General features: G+C 28.4%; 1 protein-coding gene across 1 annotated transcript; it reads right to left on the bottom strand.

The window, feature by feature from the left end:
- Window positions 1-12,394: 12,394 nt before the first annotated feature.
- On the bottom strand, window positions 12,395-15,630 carry LOC122852535. The gene is made up of 3 exons (XM_044152443.1): window positions 15,256-15,630; window positions 14,862-15,099; window positions 12,395-12,426 (listed from the first exon to the last, which is right to left on the bottom strand). Exons 1-3 carry the CDS (start codon window positions 15,628-15,630, stop codon window positions 12,395-12,397), a joined length of 645 nt encoding a protein of 214 aa, XP_044008378.1.
- Between the last annotated feature and the right edge of the window lie 1,747 nt (window positions 15,631-17,377).

The raw sequence follows: 17,377 nt of genomic DNA, 5'->3' as shown, positions 1-17,377 counted from the left end.
TTTTTGTAAATTTCTAACAAAAATGGAGCAAAAACCACGATGGCTGGGGACATATTACTAGTTTTATGGGAATTAGGACGGCCATGTTTACAAGTTCGACACAACCCAACTTGTTGCGCGTGCTCAGTGCGCTTTACAAGCAAACGTTAGCTTGTCGTGAGTTAAAGCCCTAACTTGTTACACATGCTAGTGCGCTTTACAAGCGAAACTAGGCTTATCGTGAGTTTAAACCCTTAGCTTAATAGCATTGTAACTGAATTCAACTATATTTTTTGGTGATATCTTGGAAAATTGCATAGTGGATACCACTTTTTACACTGTAAAATATATATTCGGCGCTCGTGTCATATTGTGTCATACGCATTCATTATTGAATTGTTGATTGACGAAAAAAGTATATATATGTATAATGTATATATGTTTGTGCTGGCATCCTTTTGAGGACATTTTTCAGAAGATAGGGTGGGGGTATATATAAGTCTATAAAACTCGGACAAATCATGTATGATAGTTTTTATACAGATAATTCTTGTTTAAATTGCATTTATTAATAATTAAGTATAAACAAATGATTTTGAGGACATTCACTTATATAAACTAAATTTCGAGGACGTCTCTAAATATATATATACAGTGCCGTAACAAGGGGTGGGCAAGAGGGGCAACTGCCCAGGGCGCAGTGGAAAGGGGGGCGCACTTAGAAGCGCGTCACAAGAAAAAAAAATATTCTTTTTTAAACAATTAAAAAAAAAATTATATTTTCAGGAAAAAAATTGACTACTGTCATTTATGATCATTCAGATATTACATAAACATGATTGTCTTTCTGAATTTTGAAGTTAATTGTCCTCATTATTGTCATTTGTCGTTTAGAGACAATCGTCCTAGAACAATATTAAAAATGCAAAATAAGACGTAAAATAAAAAATATACTTAATAATTTGTATTGAAATTTTTTTTTGTTTCTTCTGAGCGCTATATCACTTATTTAAAATATTTTGTCTTTTATATTATTATCCACAACAATTTTTATTTAAAAAAAAAAATAATTTCAATATATTCTGGTGGTTTTGCTTGTTATATATATTATTGTTAAATACACCTAACAAATGATTTTTTTTTTTATATATTATATCGATAAGAATAGGGCGCAAAATATAATTTTGCCCAGGGCGCAAAAATTCCTTGTTACGGCACTGTATATATATATAAAAAAAAAATTATGCGTGTTGCGAGTACGCGCGAGGGAAGTGAAACTTTTTTTGGAGTGATTGAGGTTATGACTCTATAAGTTTCTTTTATTGATTTTTCTGTTGTTTTTGACCATTTATATTACGGTCGGTATTCATATTATTGTTCATTTTATTAACTATTTGATATAAATTTTTTTTTTTGTTATGAATTATTGTTGTCTAGAAGGATATCGCTGTGAACGTTTAGTACTTGATAAAATGGTAGTTTTTTTTCCTGTAGTATTGAATCAGTTGAATCAGGATAGCAAACTTGAGTCTCGACGACTGATGAACTTAGATTGGTTTTTGTTTTTTCAAGCATACCTATTATAATAAACATTAGTTTTAGTATTGTAATATTTTTGAATTACAATTTAGTCAAGAATAAGTATTAATATTACCATTTTTGTTTTCATTATTTTAATCAACATTCAATTTGTTGGGATCATTATCCATTTTAGATTCATCAGGGATTTGTGATGATAATGACAATTTTTTCGTCTTTTCACAACGTTCTGCGTTCATATTGAACAATTCTAAAAAGAGATTAATATAAAATTTTTTTATCGTAATATTTTTATATATGTACTTATGAATTTAATTATTATATTATTATGTATATATAAAATAATATAATAATATAATATATATATGTACCCATAATAATATAAATATGTATAGGTATTTATACATGAATGGAAACATACATATATACATTCATGTACTTATGCATGTGGTTTTTCAATTAATTATTATATTTATATTATTATTTTATATATATTATATATGGATAGGTATACGAACATATGTGCATGTATGTATAAAAGTATGCGTACATGTGCTTATACTTATAAATTTGATTATCACATATTAACATAAATTATTATATTATATTTATATGTAATTACATACATTTTATTATATTTTATTATTTATCAATACTTACAACAAATGTTGATTTTCACTGTCACTTGTGAACATTTGTTGACATTTCATTATTGTAACCGAAATTGAACTTAACACCTTAAATTAATTAACAAAATAGATACTTTATAATATTCCGTAGGTATCTATTTGAGAATATTTAAAACAAAATTCGATAATGCAATATTATATATATATATATTAATATAATATATATTATATTATATACCAAAAAACTAAAATTTCGACAATAATAATGCTATGGTGCCGGCTATGACAACGATGAGACCAATACTATGAAGCGATATCTTCATTTTTCAGTTGTATATGCTATATGTATACTATGCTATATGTACACGGAGAGAAAAAAATATTATGTTTTACTATGCTACTGTAGTATCGGTGGATGTTTTCGGATTTTTGATAAGATATAATATTTTTTTTATATTTTTTATTATTTATTGTATATATTTTAATAAAGGCACATAGTAAATTGAATCATTTGTAATCAAACTATGGAACAAGATTTTTTTTACTGAAGACATAGTCGAAAGTACTAACGAAATCTCTTTTTTTAATAAACTGTAGATACAAAGTGCTATGTGTAAATTAATGTTTATTATGTTAGCATAGTAGAATTGACAATTGACGCTCGTTAAAATAATTATTCGGTACCTAAATTCAAACAATGTTATTTATACTACTCATCAATTTTAAAAAATACGATTCCCGATTTAATTTTTATTGTGTGTTTTATATTAATTACGATATTTGAAGCGAATTTTACTATGTTCACATGGTAAAAAATGCAGAAAGACGAAATACCAAACAAAAGAGTCAATTTTACGTTAATTCCAGTTTAGTCCCGTAGCTGAGCGGTCTAAAGCGTATCCGACACCACGTCAATACATACTTCGTCGGTTCGATCCCCGGTCAGAGTGTGAAAAAAAAAAAAACAAAACAAAAGCTTTTGCGTTAATAATACAACAGAAAAAAAATTGACAAATTTGTAAAATATTTTTTTAATCAAATATATTTTTGACTATACAACATAGTACTTTTTATTTTAAACATGGTCATTTTTACGATCGAGTATTATGATACTTACTACGTCTGATTAAAATTCTCAAACATAGTAAAACTCACTGTTTACATGATAAATGTTGCTAAATTTCCGAAAACATTCACCAGTACTATAAAACATAGTAAAATCCAGTGTTTTTTTTTAGTAAAACCTAATATTTTTTTCTCTCCGTGTATACTGCGTTGCCAGCTATGTTGTATGTATAATGCGTTGCATTCAACGTTTTATGTCGCGCTGCCTATATGCCATATGTATACTATGCTATATGTATACGCTATGCTATATGCATAAAACGTTGCATGCAACTTTTTATCTGGCGTTGCTACTTCCGTCCCCGATTTTCGTGACGAATTTTTTTTTCACCTACCCTCCAAAAAGAAGTTTCACTTCAAAAAAGGGTATATAAACAAATAATTTAGGCATATGTAGACAATATATTATTAAAGAAAATATATATTACAGCTTTTATAAAGATATTTTTTTTTTATGCCCACATACAGACGAAAAACTATAGATAAGATATTTTGGGGACGTTTCGATATATATAAATTGAAGTTTTAGTGTACTCGATCTTTCAGCAATAGTAAATGTTCAATTAACAATTACATGATACCTCTAAAGAAAAATTTGTTCAAAAAATTATTTTCTATTTAAATGAGATAGACGTGGTCTTATTTGTACAGATAGAAACAAAATTTGTAGAAATAGAAATGACGTAGAAATGGCATGGATTCTGGAAGAATGTCTTCAAACAATGTTTGAGTGGAGGTCCACTAAAAAATTAAGTCTTGATGATTGAGTACAAAATAATAATAAAAAAAATTAACAATGATTTTTCATGTAAATAAAACGCATGACGTTTTCACGTCATGAGTTTGTCGTTATTCCACACTGACTAGATTGTTGTTGGACATATAACTCAAGACAACTTGTTTAATAATACAATCTATAATAACTTACTGCTTGGATTTTCATTGTAAAAATAATTTCACTATATTGAATTAATTAAATTGGAAATCAGCACTAAGTGTATATCTAAATATATACAAAATCAGTAGTTTGAGAACAGTCCTCGAATTCATTGCTATATCAGTAAACTTGTCCTTAAACTACTATATGCACAAACTCATATCTTATACGTATAAGTATAAAAATTTGTGCATATCGTAGTTTGAGGACTAGTCCATTGATGTAACAGTGAATTCAGGGACTGTCCTCAAATTACTGATCTCGTAAATGTTCAATATATGCACTTAGTACGAATTCACAATTTAATTGATTTAATATAATAAAATTATTTTTACAATGAAAATCCAAGCAGCAGGTTATTATAGATTGTATTGTATACCATAAACAAGTTAAACATTGAGTTTTTTGTTGTAAACAACATCAATTTAGTCAGTGTGAAATAATGACAAATTCATGACGTGAGAACGTGTTTACATGCATCTCTGAAAAATCTTTATTAATTTTGTTTCTTATGATTTTGTACCTAATCATCAAGGCTTAATTTTTTAGTGGACCTTTACTCAAACATTATTTGAAGACATTGTTTCAGGATCCATGCTATTTTTACATCATGGATTAGTCGCAATTCCAAATTGGCAGAATTATTTATGGATAAGTTCTATCCTGAAAATAATGAATATGACACTAGGAAGAGATGTAAAAAAAAATTATAATAACTTGCTGCTTGGATTTCTATTGTAAAAATCATTTTATCATATCAAATTAATATTAAATTGCGAATTAGTACTAAGTGTATATCTAAAAATATACCAAATCAGTAGTTCAAGGACAGTCTCTAAATTCGCTGTTATATTGATGGACTAGTCCTCAAATTATGAATCACGGAGTGATTAGTCAACCATCAATATCATGTTGGAGTAATGACTCCGGCATAAGATTAATGTCGGAAAAACTAATCCGCCACTAGTTTGATGCCGGAGTTTTTTCTCCTCCACTGATCCCAAGCCGAAATAATTTCTCCGGCACTAATCCCATGCCGGAATAAAATCTCTGCAATCGATCCCATGCCGATATGATTTCGTCTTCACTGATCTCATGCCGGAGTAATTTTCCTACCATCAATCTCATCCCGGAGTAATTCCTCCACCATCAATTTCATGCCGGAGTAATTTCTCCGGAAATGGGCTAAAAACGGTGTAATGCCGGCGAAATGCCGGAGAAAGCCGGAATAATGGCGGAGAAATATTTCTACCATGGTAGACCATTGATATAACATTGAATTCAGGGACTGTCCTCAAAATACTGACTTTGTATATATATTTAGATATACACTTAGTACTAATTTGCGATTTTAATTATTTTGATGTAATAAAATTATTTTTACAATGAAAATCTAAGCAGCCAGTTATTATAAATTTTATTTTACATCCCATACTTGTATCATATTCATTATTTTTATGACAGAACTCATCCATCACTAATTCTGCCAGAATGATGTTGAACTAGTATGAATACTGGAAAAATGTCTCCAAACAAAGTTTAAGTGTAAGTCCACTAAAAAATTAGGTGTTGATGATCAAGTACGCAATAATAAAAAAAAGTATAAACAATAATTTCTCAGAGATGCATGTTCATACAACACATGACGTTTTCACGTCATGAGTTTGTCATTATTTCAAACTCACTAAATTGATGTTGGATACATATTGTTACAAAAAAACAATTCAATAATCAACCCGTTTATGATATAAAATACAATTTATAATAACTTGCTGCTTTGATTTTCATTGTAAAATATAATTTATTCTAAGATTGCGTATTAGTACTAAGTGTATATCTAAAAATATACAAAATCAGTATTTTGAGGACAGTCTCTGAATTCGCTGTTATATCAATGGACTTGTCCTCAAACTGCAATATGCACAAATTCATCAGTTCATACGTATAATATATAAATTTGTGCATATCTTAGTTTGAGGACTAGTCCATTAATATAACAGCGAATTCAGGGACTCTCCTTAAAATACTGATCTCGTACATTTTCAGATATACACTCACTACGAATTCGCAATTTAATTAATTTAATAAAATATAATGATTATTACAATGAAAATCTAAGCAGCAAGTTATTATAAATTTCATTTTATATCCCTTACTTGTATCATATTCATTATTTTTGACAGAACTTATATCAAACAATAATTTTGTCAGTTTGAGATAGTGACAAACTGATAATGCTAAAATAGCATGTATTCTGGCAAAACTGTCTTCAAACAATTTTCGAATCAAACACTATTTAAAAATTAAGTCTTGATCATTGAGTACAAAAAAATGGAATGAGAGAATGGATTGATTAGATTTTTAATCAAAATCTAAGCAGCAAGTTATTATGATTATTATTTGACATTTCTATCAATTCCATTTTTTTGTCCTCAATGTTCAAGACTTAATTTAAAAAAAAAAAAAAAATTTAGTTTCTTTTATATCCGTATATGAATATTTAAAATAAAACTGCTAGGAGTATTATTTACTATTCTCATTAATTGACTCGAATAATTGATATACTTATACAGGTATTAGTGAGTAACATCTGTACTCAATTCTTCAATATTAATATAATATTCTTAACTAATACTTCAGAGAAAAATCCAGTATAATTTTAAAACTATTATTTGTATCAAAATTAAAAAGTAATACCGGATTAATCATAATAATAGAACTAGCTTTTGGAAATTTACAAGTTTGAAATCCTGACTGATCAAATAATGTCCCCAAAATCGCTCTTAAACTAAATACGTTTTTTGGGGACTGTCCTCAAAATCTATGCCTTTGTCAATAGTTCATTTTAAGGACATTTCTGCATTTTGAGGACCGTCCCTGAAAATTATTGAAAAAAATGGAGGGTCTTGGAATAATTCCAGAATAAAATATTTTTTTTGAGGACGGTCCTTAAACTAACGTCGTCACCTAAAAAATAACGGGGACCGTCCTCAAAATGCAGAAATGTCCTCGAAGTCCTGGATAAATGACTGAAATGGACCTTATAAGCACGTCTACACATACATATAGAGATATATATATATATATATATTTTTAAACATGCCGGCAAGTTAACAAGATTGTACGCTGCCAGTCCTAAGCCTAGATAAAATGTGAAGGGATAATTGGAAAATACCATTAACTCTGTTGTCGAGACGTGTGTAGGCTTTAAATTTTATTTGGGAAGAACCGGGTGGGGTCAAGTATAAAATTTTGTCAAAGATTAAGACTTAATTATATGCGTTAAATATTTCCTTCTTTACTTATTTTGGTATTATATCTTTTTGTATCTTAAAAATTAATAAATTTCAATATAAAATAAAATTACTATAATCACATAATTAGTGGGGATTTCGAATACTTGACGCTCTTTTTTGTAAAAAAAACTGTGTTTTTTTTTTTGTTTAGATTTTATTTATAACAATTTAGTAAATTCAACGGATGTAAAATATCTAGTTGCAAAGGTGACTTTGAATTATGGTTTGCAAAAATAATTTCGAATAAAAAAATAATATATGAGAAAAAGGTAAAATGTTGATTTTGCTAAAATAAATAAAAATAATTTAAAAAATAAAAAGGAAAAAAGTTATATGCTTACTCGATATTTTATACGCCCTTGAATTTACTAAATATTTTATTTATTTATTTATTTATTTATTATATTGATACCAAGACGTAACACATATATTGAACCAGGTGGGGTCAAGTTTAAAATTTTGCCGACAGTTAAGACTTAATTATATGCATTGAAAATATATTCAATTCTTGACTTTTTTTGGTACAACATCTTTTTGTATTGAAAAACTGAAATAGCTAAACGATTTCGATTACTTGACGCTTCTTTTTGTAAAAAAAAACTAGGTTTTTTTTTTGTTATGATTGTATACTTTCCACATTAAGTTGGAGTTTCAAAAATAATAACAATAATAATTCAAATGCGAACTACCGGATTCACCCCTAATTTAACAAAGAAAAATATAAAACAAATAAGCCGGGTGTACCTCGATTTCAATACAAAATTGAATAACCAAATTGAATAATATTACGGTCGGAAAAGTCTAAATAAATGAAATACGATAGGTTTTTAAGTACACGAAGTAATATAGTACACGATTATCAAATAATCAGTCATCATTATTGTTTGATACTCAAAAAATAATCAATTATTATGAAATTTTTAGTGATCTCCGATTTTTGAGAAAAGTATCGAAATCGAAGTGTCGATACTTTCTTCTTTAGAAATCGGAAAATTGTTGCATCAGCCAAAACAAGGAGCCGATACTCAACTATCGAATACTTTTCTTTTTCTGGATAGATTATTATTTGATTTGGATATTTTTTTCCGTTTTGACTATTAAAATTTTAAGAGCTCACGGTAATCTTCTCGTAATTGATTATTATTCTATAAATAGAAAAAAATAAGATCAATAATAAATAATAATGTATCAATAACCGGCCAACAATAGAAGAAAAAGATAGATCTTTCGATCCGTCGGAATTAAAATTGAATTTTTATCTCAAATTGTTTGATAATAAAATTAATTATTATATCTTTATTTCTTCCCATAATTTCAACCAATTTTTTATCTTTTAAACCAGTTTCATATTTAGATTGATCTATAAGCTTCCATTGTTTTTGAGATTTATTGAAAAGCACTACGTTTGGCCCAGTTTTATTTTCAGAATTAATTTCAAACACACTCTTCAATAAAATTTCATGTATATAATGTCGTCAAGGTAAGTAAAGCAAATTCTTTTGAATCGCTTTTTCAATTAAAACAACTGCTCCATTATTTCTCTCTAAAAATGTCAATTATATTCAATGTAATAATAAAAACAAAAATATAAATTTTCTATGCCCAAAACTAAATTCGATTGATATATCCTCTGGATTTTTATTTTTATCAAATTTTTTTAAATTGGGCAAGAAATAGCAAGCTAAAATGAAATTCTCATAAAATTTGAGATTTATCAATAATATAAAAGTAATAACAATAATAATAACAATAAGGTTTTTATTAGAATATTTACCAGTGTCGGCACTTGTAGTGTCAAAACAAAGTCTCTTCATAAGGTGTAGCAAGCCCCAATCTTTCAATGTCTCTACAACAGCTTTTGCTTGGTTTATACCAGTACCACCTTCAATTTTTGGTGCATCAAGTACATGACTCGTCCCTGAATCAGATACTGCGACAACAATTCTATCGACTGTTTCACGTCTGACCAAGTCCTCTATAATTTTACCATCAAAATGAATAATTAAATTAGATGCAGTTTGCAAATGTTTTTTCACGGTGAACAGTACTCGAACTTGAAGAAATATTGTCCAAATCATGTCCTAAACTAATGGCAGTTGCGGCAATTATAAAATTTGCATTATGATCTGTAATTGCTGTTCTATCCAATGCACTGGCAAGAATTGGTGTCTTCATTTTAGAAATTATTTTAATTTTTTTTTTTTGGCACAGCTGAATTAAAGTCCGGACCGAATTTCTCCTCACTTAAATCAGAATTCTCCAAATTGTCAGAGGTACTATCAAAAATTTCACTTGATTCTAACCGAGTTAGCATTTGTTGAAGATCTAAAAAGTTGTAAATATAAAAATAGATCAGAAAATACTTATTCTATACTTGAAAAATTATTGCATTATATTACTATTGAATTATGTTACCTGTGTCTTTTTTAATTAATAAATTTCCCCCATGGACTATTTCTGAAATAAATCTATTATATAAAATTATATTCACATGGTATTGAAATGTTTGAAAAAACAATTAAAATGAAATGTATAATTTATAATTTTTTAAATTTAATTATTGAATAAAACAATCAAGTGAAATATTTTGATAATAATTTGAGACGATTCAATGAGAAATTTAACTTATTTTTAATGATCCTTGTATTGGATTTTGACGCTCGATAAGATTCCCCAACGTCAAAATCAATTTTTTTTTTTTATTTTCTCAACATTGTAATTAGTTGGAATGAATCCACGTCGTGCTGATTGACGTTGTGATTCGAGAAACTGCTGTTGATCAAGACTTAATAAATTCATTGCATCTTTATGAGCAATGTCGAAAATATTTGTTAATTTACTAACAAACGATTTTTTTTCTTTGTTGTGTAGGAGATTTTGTTCTTGTACGATTGCCGTTTAATTTTTTCCACTCATCGTAAAGTTTCCTTAACTTTTCGATGCAATGGTCTATTCGTTAATCACAATCTATGAGTATGCATTCTGACGACAGGTTTTTTTTTATTACATAAAGAACAAGCAGAAGTGTAAACATTGCCTCAACACCATGCTGTGACAATGGAGATGATAAGGAATTTTTAATTACTAATAATTCTATCAGCATTATTGTTATTTGTCTATTCAATAATTATCAACTTAGGTACGATCAAACACTCATGAAACACGATCACTAAAAAATGTTAAAACTAAAAAAAAAGTGTTGTTATTCATGAATATAGATCATGAATTATATTTTCTATATACAGTTAATTCAATAGACATTTCAACTTGGATGGTAATAATAATGTTTTACAGCACTTGTAACAATATAAAATATAAAAAAACAAAGAAAAAAACCGAAAAAATATTATCAAATTTTTTTTGTGTCGTTAATCAGGAAACGCATTTAAATCTAAGTGCAAGAAAAAAAAAGAAAATGTTCAGAAAAAAAAAAATTGAAAGAAACGTATACCCAATAATCGTCAAATAGATCTCTGCTCTCAGATGAACGTAAATGCTTACCATCACAGTATATTTGATAACTACAACTGTCTTCATTTACAATTGAGTGTGAAGCCAACTCAATTACATTATCACATGAGTCATCATCAGAATTTACTGGACTACGGTTAATTTTTTTTTGACACGTAGTATTGATGGATGAACTCGTTTTCTTGATTATAAATACTGTTGATTTCCCTGCTTCAAATTGCTTTGAAATTTGCGTCTGTTTATATTCCCAGGTGGATAATCAATATCAAATTCATATTAGTGTTCTTTGTTAGAATTAAGCAATAAGTTTCCAGATGATGATGGTCTTGATTCGTAGATGTTGCCAATAGTGCTGATGCATTAACTGAATAAAAAAAAAAACATTAATTCATTCAATAAATTAAATAAAAAAACACAATTCAATAATAGAGTACTCGGATCAACCTGTGTTAGAGTGGAAGGGTTATTTGATAATTGACACGTGACACGACTCATTACATTGGTAATAATTATTATATATTGTAGTAAGTTAGGTTTTACATATTACCAGGTAAATCTGTTAGATGATTGGTGTGTATGAATAGTATGCGTGTATTGTGATTGGTTGTGAGTGTACAGTGTGGTATCTGTAGAATTTGGGTGCCCTTTCCGCAGGGCCGTAGTGTGACTTCTAACACTCCCCCTTAAACGATTGTGAGTTGTGAATCATCTGTTATACCAAATTGACTGATACACTTTTGGTGCTTTGGTTTTGATAAGGTTTTGGTTAAGGCATCTGCCATTAACTCTGCTGATTGTTGATAATTCAATTTTATGAACTTGTTGTTAATTGCTTCACGTATGAAGTGATGACGTATATGTTTTGTTCTTTAATGATAAATTTTGTGATCAGCCAGCTTTTGAGCACCTTGATTGTCGTTGTTTATTGTTATTTCATGTTGTTGTTGTTGATATAATTCTTGGAGGAATTTCCTGTCATCTCCATGTACTCAGCTTCAGTGGATGATAGTGCCACAGTGCTTTGTTTCTTTGATTCCCAGGTGACAGCTCCACCAGCAAGTGTGAATATGTACCCGGTTTGTGACTTTCTGTCCTCGATGCAACTACCCCAATCGGAGTCAACGAATCTTTGTAATTTGTCGTTGTATTTGTTGTATTTTATACAAAGTTTTTGAGTGCTTTTGATGTATCTCAAGACTCGTTCGGCTGCGAGCCAGTGTTCTAAGTTCTTGTTGATAGTTGTTGTTAAATTGGCTTAGGTAATCAGTTGTGTATACAATGTCTGGCCTGAAGCATACTGCCAGGTACATTAAACTGCCTATAAGTTCTCGGTATGAATAATTTGCAAGTGCTTGATGTTGTGATTATACACCAGCATGTAGTGGTCACAAAGCAGCTTGGACTGCTGGTGCAGCAACTTAATGTTGTGGTTGTACAGCACCTCGTGATCCTAATGAAATAAATAAATAAAAAAAATTGAATAAAAGTATTACTTATTATGAAAGAATTTTCAATTATTAGAAAGCATCGATCAGCAAATGACCATGTTAATTTATTACTGGTGCATTATATTGACGACGTTATTTCATTTCATTAGCGATTTATCAAAATAATTCTTTAATAATGAATAACAAATAGTATTGTCTTGAAAAAGACAATGTGCCTTAGGTATATATGTAATATAAGACAATATAGAATTTCAATCGAATCTAATCTATAATTTATTCGAACATTTTATAATTCATAAAATACGATGACAATATAATGAAGAAAAAGACGAAAACTTGTTGGGGAAACGTATCAATAGAATAAAATAATATATTTCTTGCAATCTAGCATCTTTTTTTTCAGTTCAACTTATAATTTTTCGGAAATTTTAAAACTGCTAGAAAGAGATAGCAAGACTATTAAAATAATTAATTTTCATAATCTCTATTATCTCTTCAAATTACATCTGTTAAACGTCTTCAATCATCGATACTTTAAATGAATTACACCTGATAAATATCTTTTAATTATCATTAATAAATGTTTATTACTTCTTATCACGAGTCAGTAATTTTTTCGATATTTAAACGAAAAATACAAAAATTAAAGTGAAAAATTTTATTTTTACATCAATAAACTGATTTTATTTTTGGTAATATTATTTTCATTTTTTTATTATGTACAGTGAATATTTATGTATTGAGTTCCATCTTTTACTTCGCTATATATGCCATAATGGAATGGGAATACTATTGGCAAATGGCCGAGAAAAAGATAAAACTGAATAAATATTATTAATATCTGAATGAATCCCTGAGGTATATTTGTCAAATTGAATAAAATGGAAGTGGAAAATGGCTGGGAAATAAATTGACACTACTAGGTAATTCATTTCGTCATTCTTCCTCTAGGTACATTTTTTATAACAAATTTGAATACTATTGGCAAATGGCTAAAGAAAGAATCAAACCAAACGAATCGATTGGTAATCTTTTCAAATTTTTGAGCTATATTCGCTCAATCGTAATAACTGTGGCAAATAGCTAAGGAAATAATTCAGCTAATAAAAAAAAAGTAGTCAACTGCCAGTTGCACTTAAGGTTGATTCCAAGTCCCATCGCCGTACCAATCTTTATGCCACGAAGGGCCCGTATATTAATAACGCTTTTTTTTATTCCCGTGTCCTGAAATTTTTGTGGCGCCACTGATGAAAAAACCAAGTTCTTTAGTAGTATGTGTGTGCGCGGCAACACACTAGCAAACAAAGTTTACGTCGTACGCCAAAACCATGCTTGTGTTTATGTCAGTGTGTCGCGCATCTAGCAAAATTTAACAGTTCAAAAGTTAAATATTTATTAAAAGAAAAAGAAGAAAAAATTGAAATAATTATCAAAATTTTGTCTTGTCCAGGGCTACAATCTGATAGTAAATGTACAGTTTTAAATCAACACAAAAAAAAGTTATTCGTTAAAACATGAGGTAACGCGTATACCTTGTGTGTTAAAGTTTTCAACTTTGACAGTAAATATCTCGAAAAAAGCAAACAAGAAAAAATTCAAAAAAATTCACAATATAGATGATTATTTCATTTAGAAAGTAAGCCAAAAAAATCGAAAGTCTATCAATAATTCAGATATTCGGAATCAACATTAAAGTGTTCCTTAGGATTTTTTTTTTTTTTTCTAAATTTTTTTGAGGGAGTACCTCCGTGAGAATCAGAATAGAATAGAAATAGAAAGTTTCGTCACAGCGTAGTGATAATTGAAACGAAAAGTCTATATTCTAGTTTGAAGTTTCTACCTGATACTGTACTAATCCCAGGCAATCACAGCCAAGATCGTTCAAATATAGACTTGTGTGTGCAAATGTATGATGCTTGTTGTGACAGCTGTTGAATTTGACTGTAATAAAAGGTTGAAAATATTAAAAATGATGTTAAATGATGATAAAATGAGTTCAAACTTTAACGCAAAAACCATTTTCACATTTCAAATAATATACTCAACAAACAACTCACAAATATAATTCCTTGTAAACATAATTTTTAATAAAATCATTTTCACGTTGTTCTCCCAAAAAAATTCGTAATGATTGCCAAGATCGAACTCGAGAAAAAGATACGTACCAAAAAATGTTGTCCATGACTAAAAACATCCTTACGAAGATCTAAACCTATCCTTTCAAAAGTTTGGCCTTGACTTTTATTAATAGTCATAGCGAAAGCTAAGTTGATTGGAAACTGTCGTCGCTTAAAAGTGAAAGGATAAATGTTCTCACAATATAAAGTTATACGATGAAGAAAAACTATACCTCCCGCTTTGTCTCCTGTCAAAATTTTACACTGGAGATGATTGTTTGCTAACTGTAATATTTGCAAGCGCGTTCCATTACACAAACCTTCAGCAATACTTAAATTACGGAAAAGCATCACAACACAGTTAGTTCTTAATTTTAATTCATGAGGTGGAAAATTTGGAGGATTCAGAGATTGTAGATATTCTGGTAGTATAGCATCTTCGATATCTCCGTTGTCACAAATTTCTGTACTATCTACTCTAGTATAAATTTTTTCAGTTCTTTTATCTAGTAATTCTACAACTCGGCTATTTATTTCATCGACATCAACAAATTTGTGCTGACAACACAGCAACTTTCGTGAGATCATTAAATCTTTAATTATCAAGTAGCTCTTCAAAAATTACTTCTACAATGTCTTCAGTTCTTTCAGCCACACATTGTTTTGGAGCCAATATATTGCTATTATTATCATTCAAAACACCATCTCATTTACCAACTCAGTCCGAGTAGCATTCATTTTGACAGGAAGTAACTGCCTGAAATCACCACCAACTAACATTGCTTTGCCACCGAATGGCAAATCGTTATCCATCAAATATTTAAAAATTCTATTACCCACTTCCATAAAATATCTTGGTGCCATTGGACTTTCATCCCAAATTATTAAATCATACTCTTTCATAATCTGTGCGTCTTGTGATTGTATTTTTATGTGAGAAGTTGAGTCTGCAAATAACGGAACTGGTAATCCAAAAGCATTGCGAGTTGCTTCGCGAGTAGCGGTTCTATCTGCAATTTTTCTTCGTTTAGTAAGTCGTTGAAGCTCTGCTTCTTCCTCTGACGACCGTATGATTTTACGTTTACCCATTTAAAAAGTGATAATAAAATTTATATGTGATACTGTCCGGTTAATAAGCTAAAATATTGAAATATTTAAATAATATTAAATGAAACGAATAATAGGAGAAAAGACTGATAAATACTTTTAATTTTTTTTTTTTTTTGTTTATTTATTAAATAAATTTTCAATTATTAAAATTAAGCAAGAAAATATGGACTTTTATTTTTATTTATTTTTATTTATTATTCCTGTTTTTTATGATTAACAAAAACAAGTAATCAATTTACTGGTATACTTGCAATAACATAAGTTTTAAGTTTATTATATCTGACGATATTTGAAGATTTACTGTGTATATATAATACAGTTGTTTAGAATTTATGTATCTGTTATTATGTGATGCAATTTGTTTGTATCCGATAGATATCTTGAACAACAAAATTATTTATTAGTCGTTAGTTACTGTGTAACACAACGATGGTGGTTGTGACAAATGGTCCTATTAACCAACTATTATATTCCAACTCAATACGAATATTTATCAAAATATAAATATTCTTTTATATTGACATAAACAATTAATTTATTTTAATAGTCAAATGATTGACACAAACTCGATGAAATTACTTGTAATTATTATTAGTTTATTTCGTATGTATGATGACAATTTAAAAATTTATTGAATCTGTATGATAAAGTGATTTGTAATTTGCGTATCTGTTATTATCTTATTGAATTTATATGTATCTGTTTGATATCAAAAATAATTTTGGCTATTATACTTTTTTTTACACTAAAAAGAAGAAAAAAAAAACAATTAATATGACACTCGAGTATGTTGTTGATAATTTTTAGGTTAGAATTGGTAATCTTGCAGTAAACGTCCTTGAAACCTGAAACAATAAAAAAAGTTTTATTGAAAACATAATCAAATGCAAATTATTAAAATTATTATTTTATATTTAAGAATTAAACAAGTTACCTGAATAAATTGTATTTTTAATAACTTAATGGTTTATCACCCTTCTCATCGTTGGTTGGTTTTTTGGTAACACAATGACAGCTGTGTTTTCGGTCAATGTGTCTATTTTACCCAACAACAAAATCATTACGCTCTTTATGGTGAATTATCCAAATGTAAATATGACAGACAATTAACTGCTGCGGATAAATAATTAAGTTTTAAAAATTATGGATTGTATAGCTAGTGGAGCAGGATGAATAATTATAATTAAATCGTTATTAATGACTACAGTCCAACACATGGAAAACAGTTGTAGCTTCTAAAATATGTCATTATTATAATTATTTGCCAGAACAAATAATCAAAAAGACAAATGAAATCACTCTGACATTCTTATGGTTAAATATTTCAACTGCTTGAAGTAATAGAATTTAAATAGAATTTAAATAGAATTTAAAAAAATGGATGACAATAATCCAGCAAGAACTTTACAAGTAGTTTTAAGTTAAAAACAAAAAAAGTAACTTAAATTAATAAAGTATTGTTCATGAAAATATATAGCAGTCCTGACATCAACCCCTTTCTATCGATAATCACTATAGTAAATATCGTCATATGATTTAAACTAAAATGTATATTAACTATGACTGATTGACAACAATTGAAAATTCTATAATTATATTGAAAAATGAATTTATCAATATATTACATTATGCATATGAATATATTAAAAATATATCCAACAATGTAATCAGGCAATTTTAACTGTTATAATAGTCATTATTATAAATTTATTAAAAACATCGTGGT

Source organism: Aphidius gifuensis, linkage group LG1 (genome assembly GCF_014905175.1).
Source record: "Aphidius gifuensis isolate YNYX2018 linkage group LG1, ASM1490517v1, whole genome shotgun sequence".
NCBI classification, from domain to species: domain Eukaryota; kingdom Metazoa; phylum Arthropoda; class Insecta; order Hymenoptera; family Braconidae; genus Aphidius; species Aphidius gifuensis.
This window is presented reverse-complemented; position numbering and strand designations above follow the sequence as displayed.

Excerpts from the sequence above, each read along its gene's own strand:
- LOC122852535 (XM_044152443.1), bottom strand. The coding sequence starts at position 15,630 with ATGGGTAAACGTAAAATCATACGGTCGTCAGAGGAAGAAGCAGAGCTT. Across the intron at positions 15,100-15,255 it reads ATGCTACTCGGACTGAGTTG|CACAAATTTGTTGATGTCGA; the intron begins GTAAATGAGATG and ends CTGTGTTGTCAG. Across the intron at positions 12,427-14,861 it reads TAATTTAAGTATTGCTGAAG|GATCACGAGGTGCTGTACAA; the intron begins GTTTGTGTAATG and ends TTATTTCATTAG.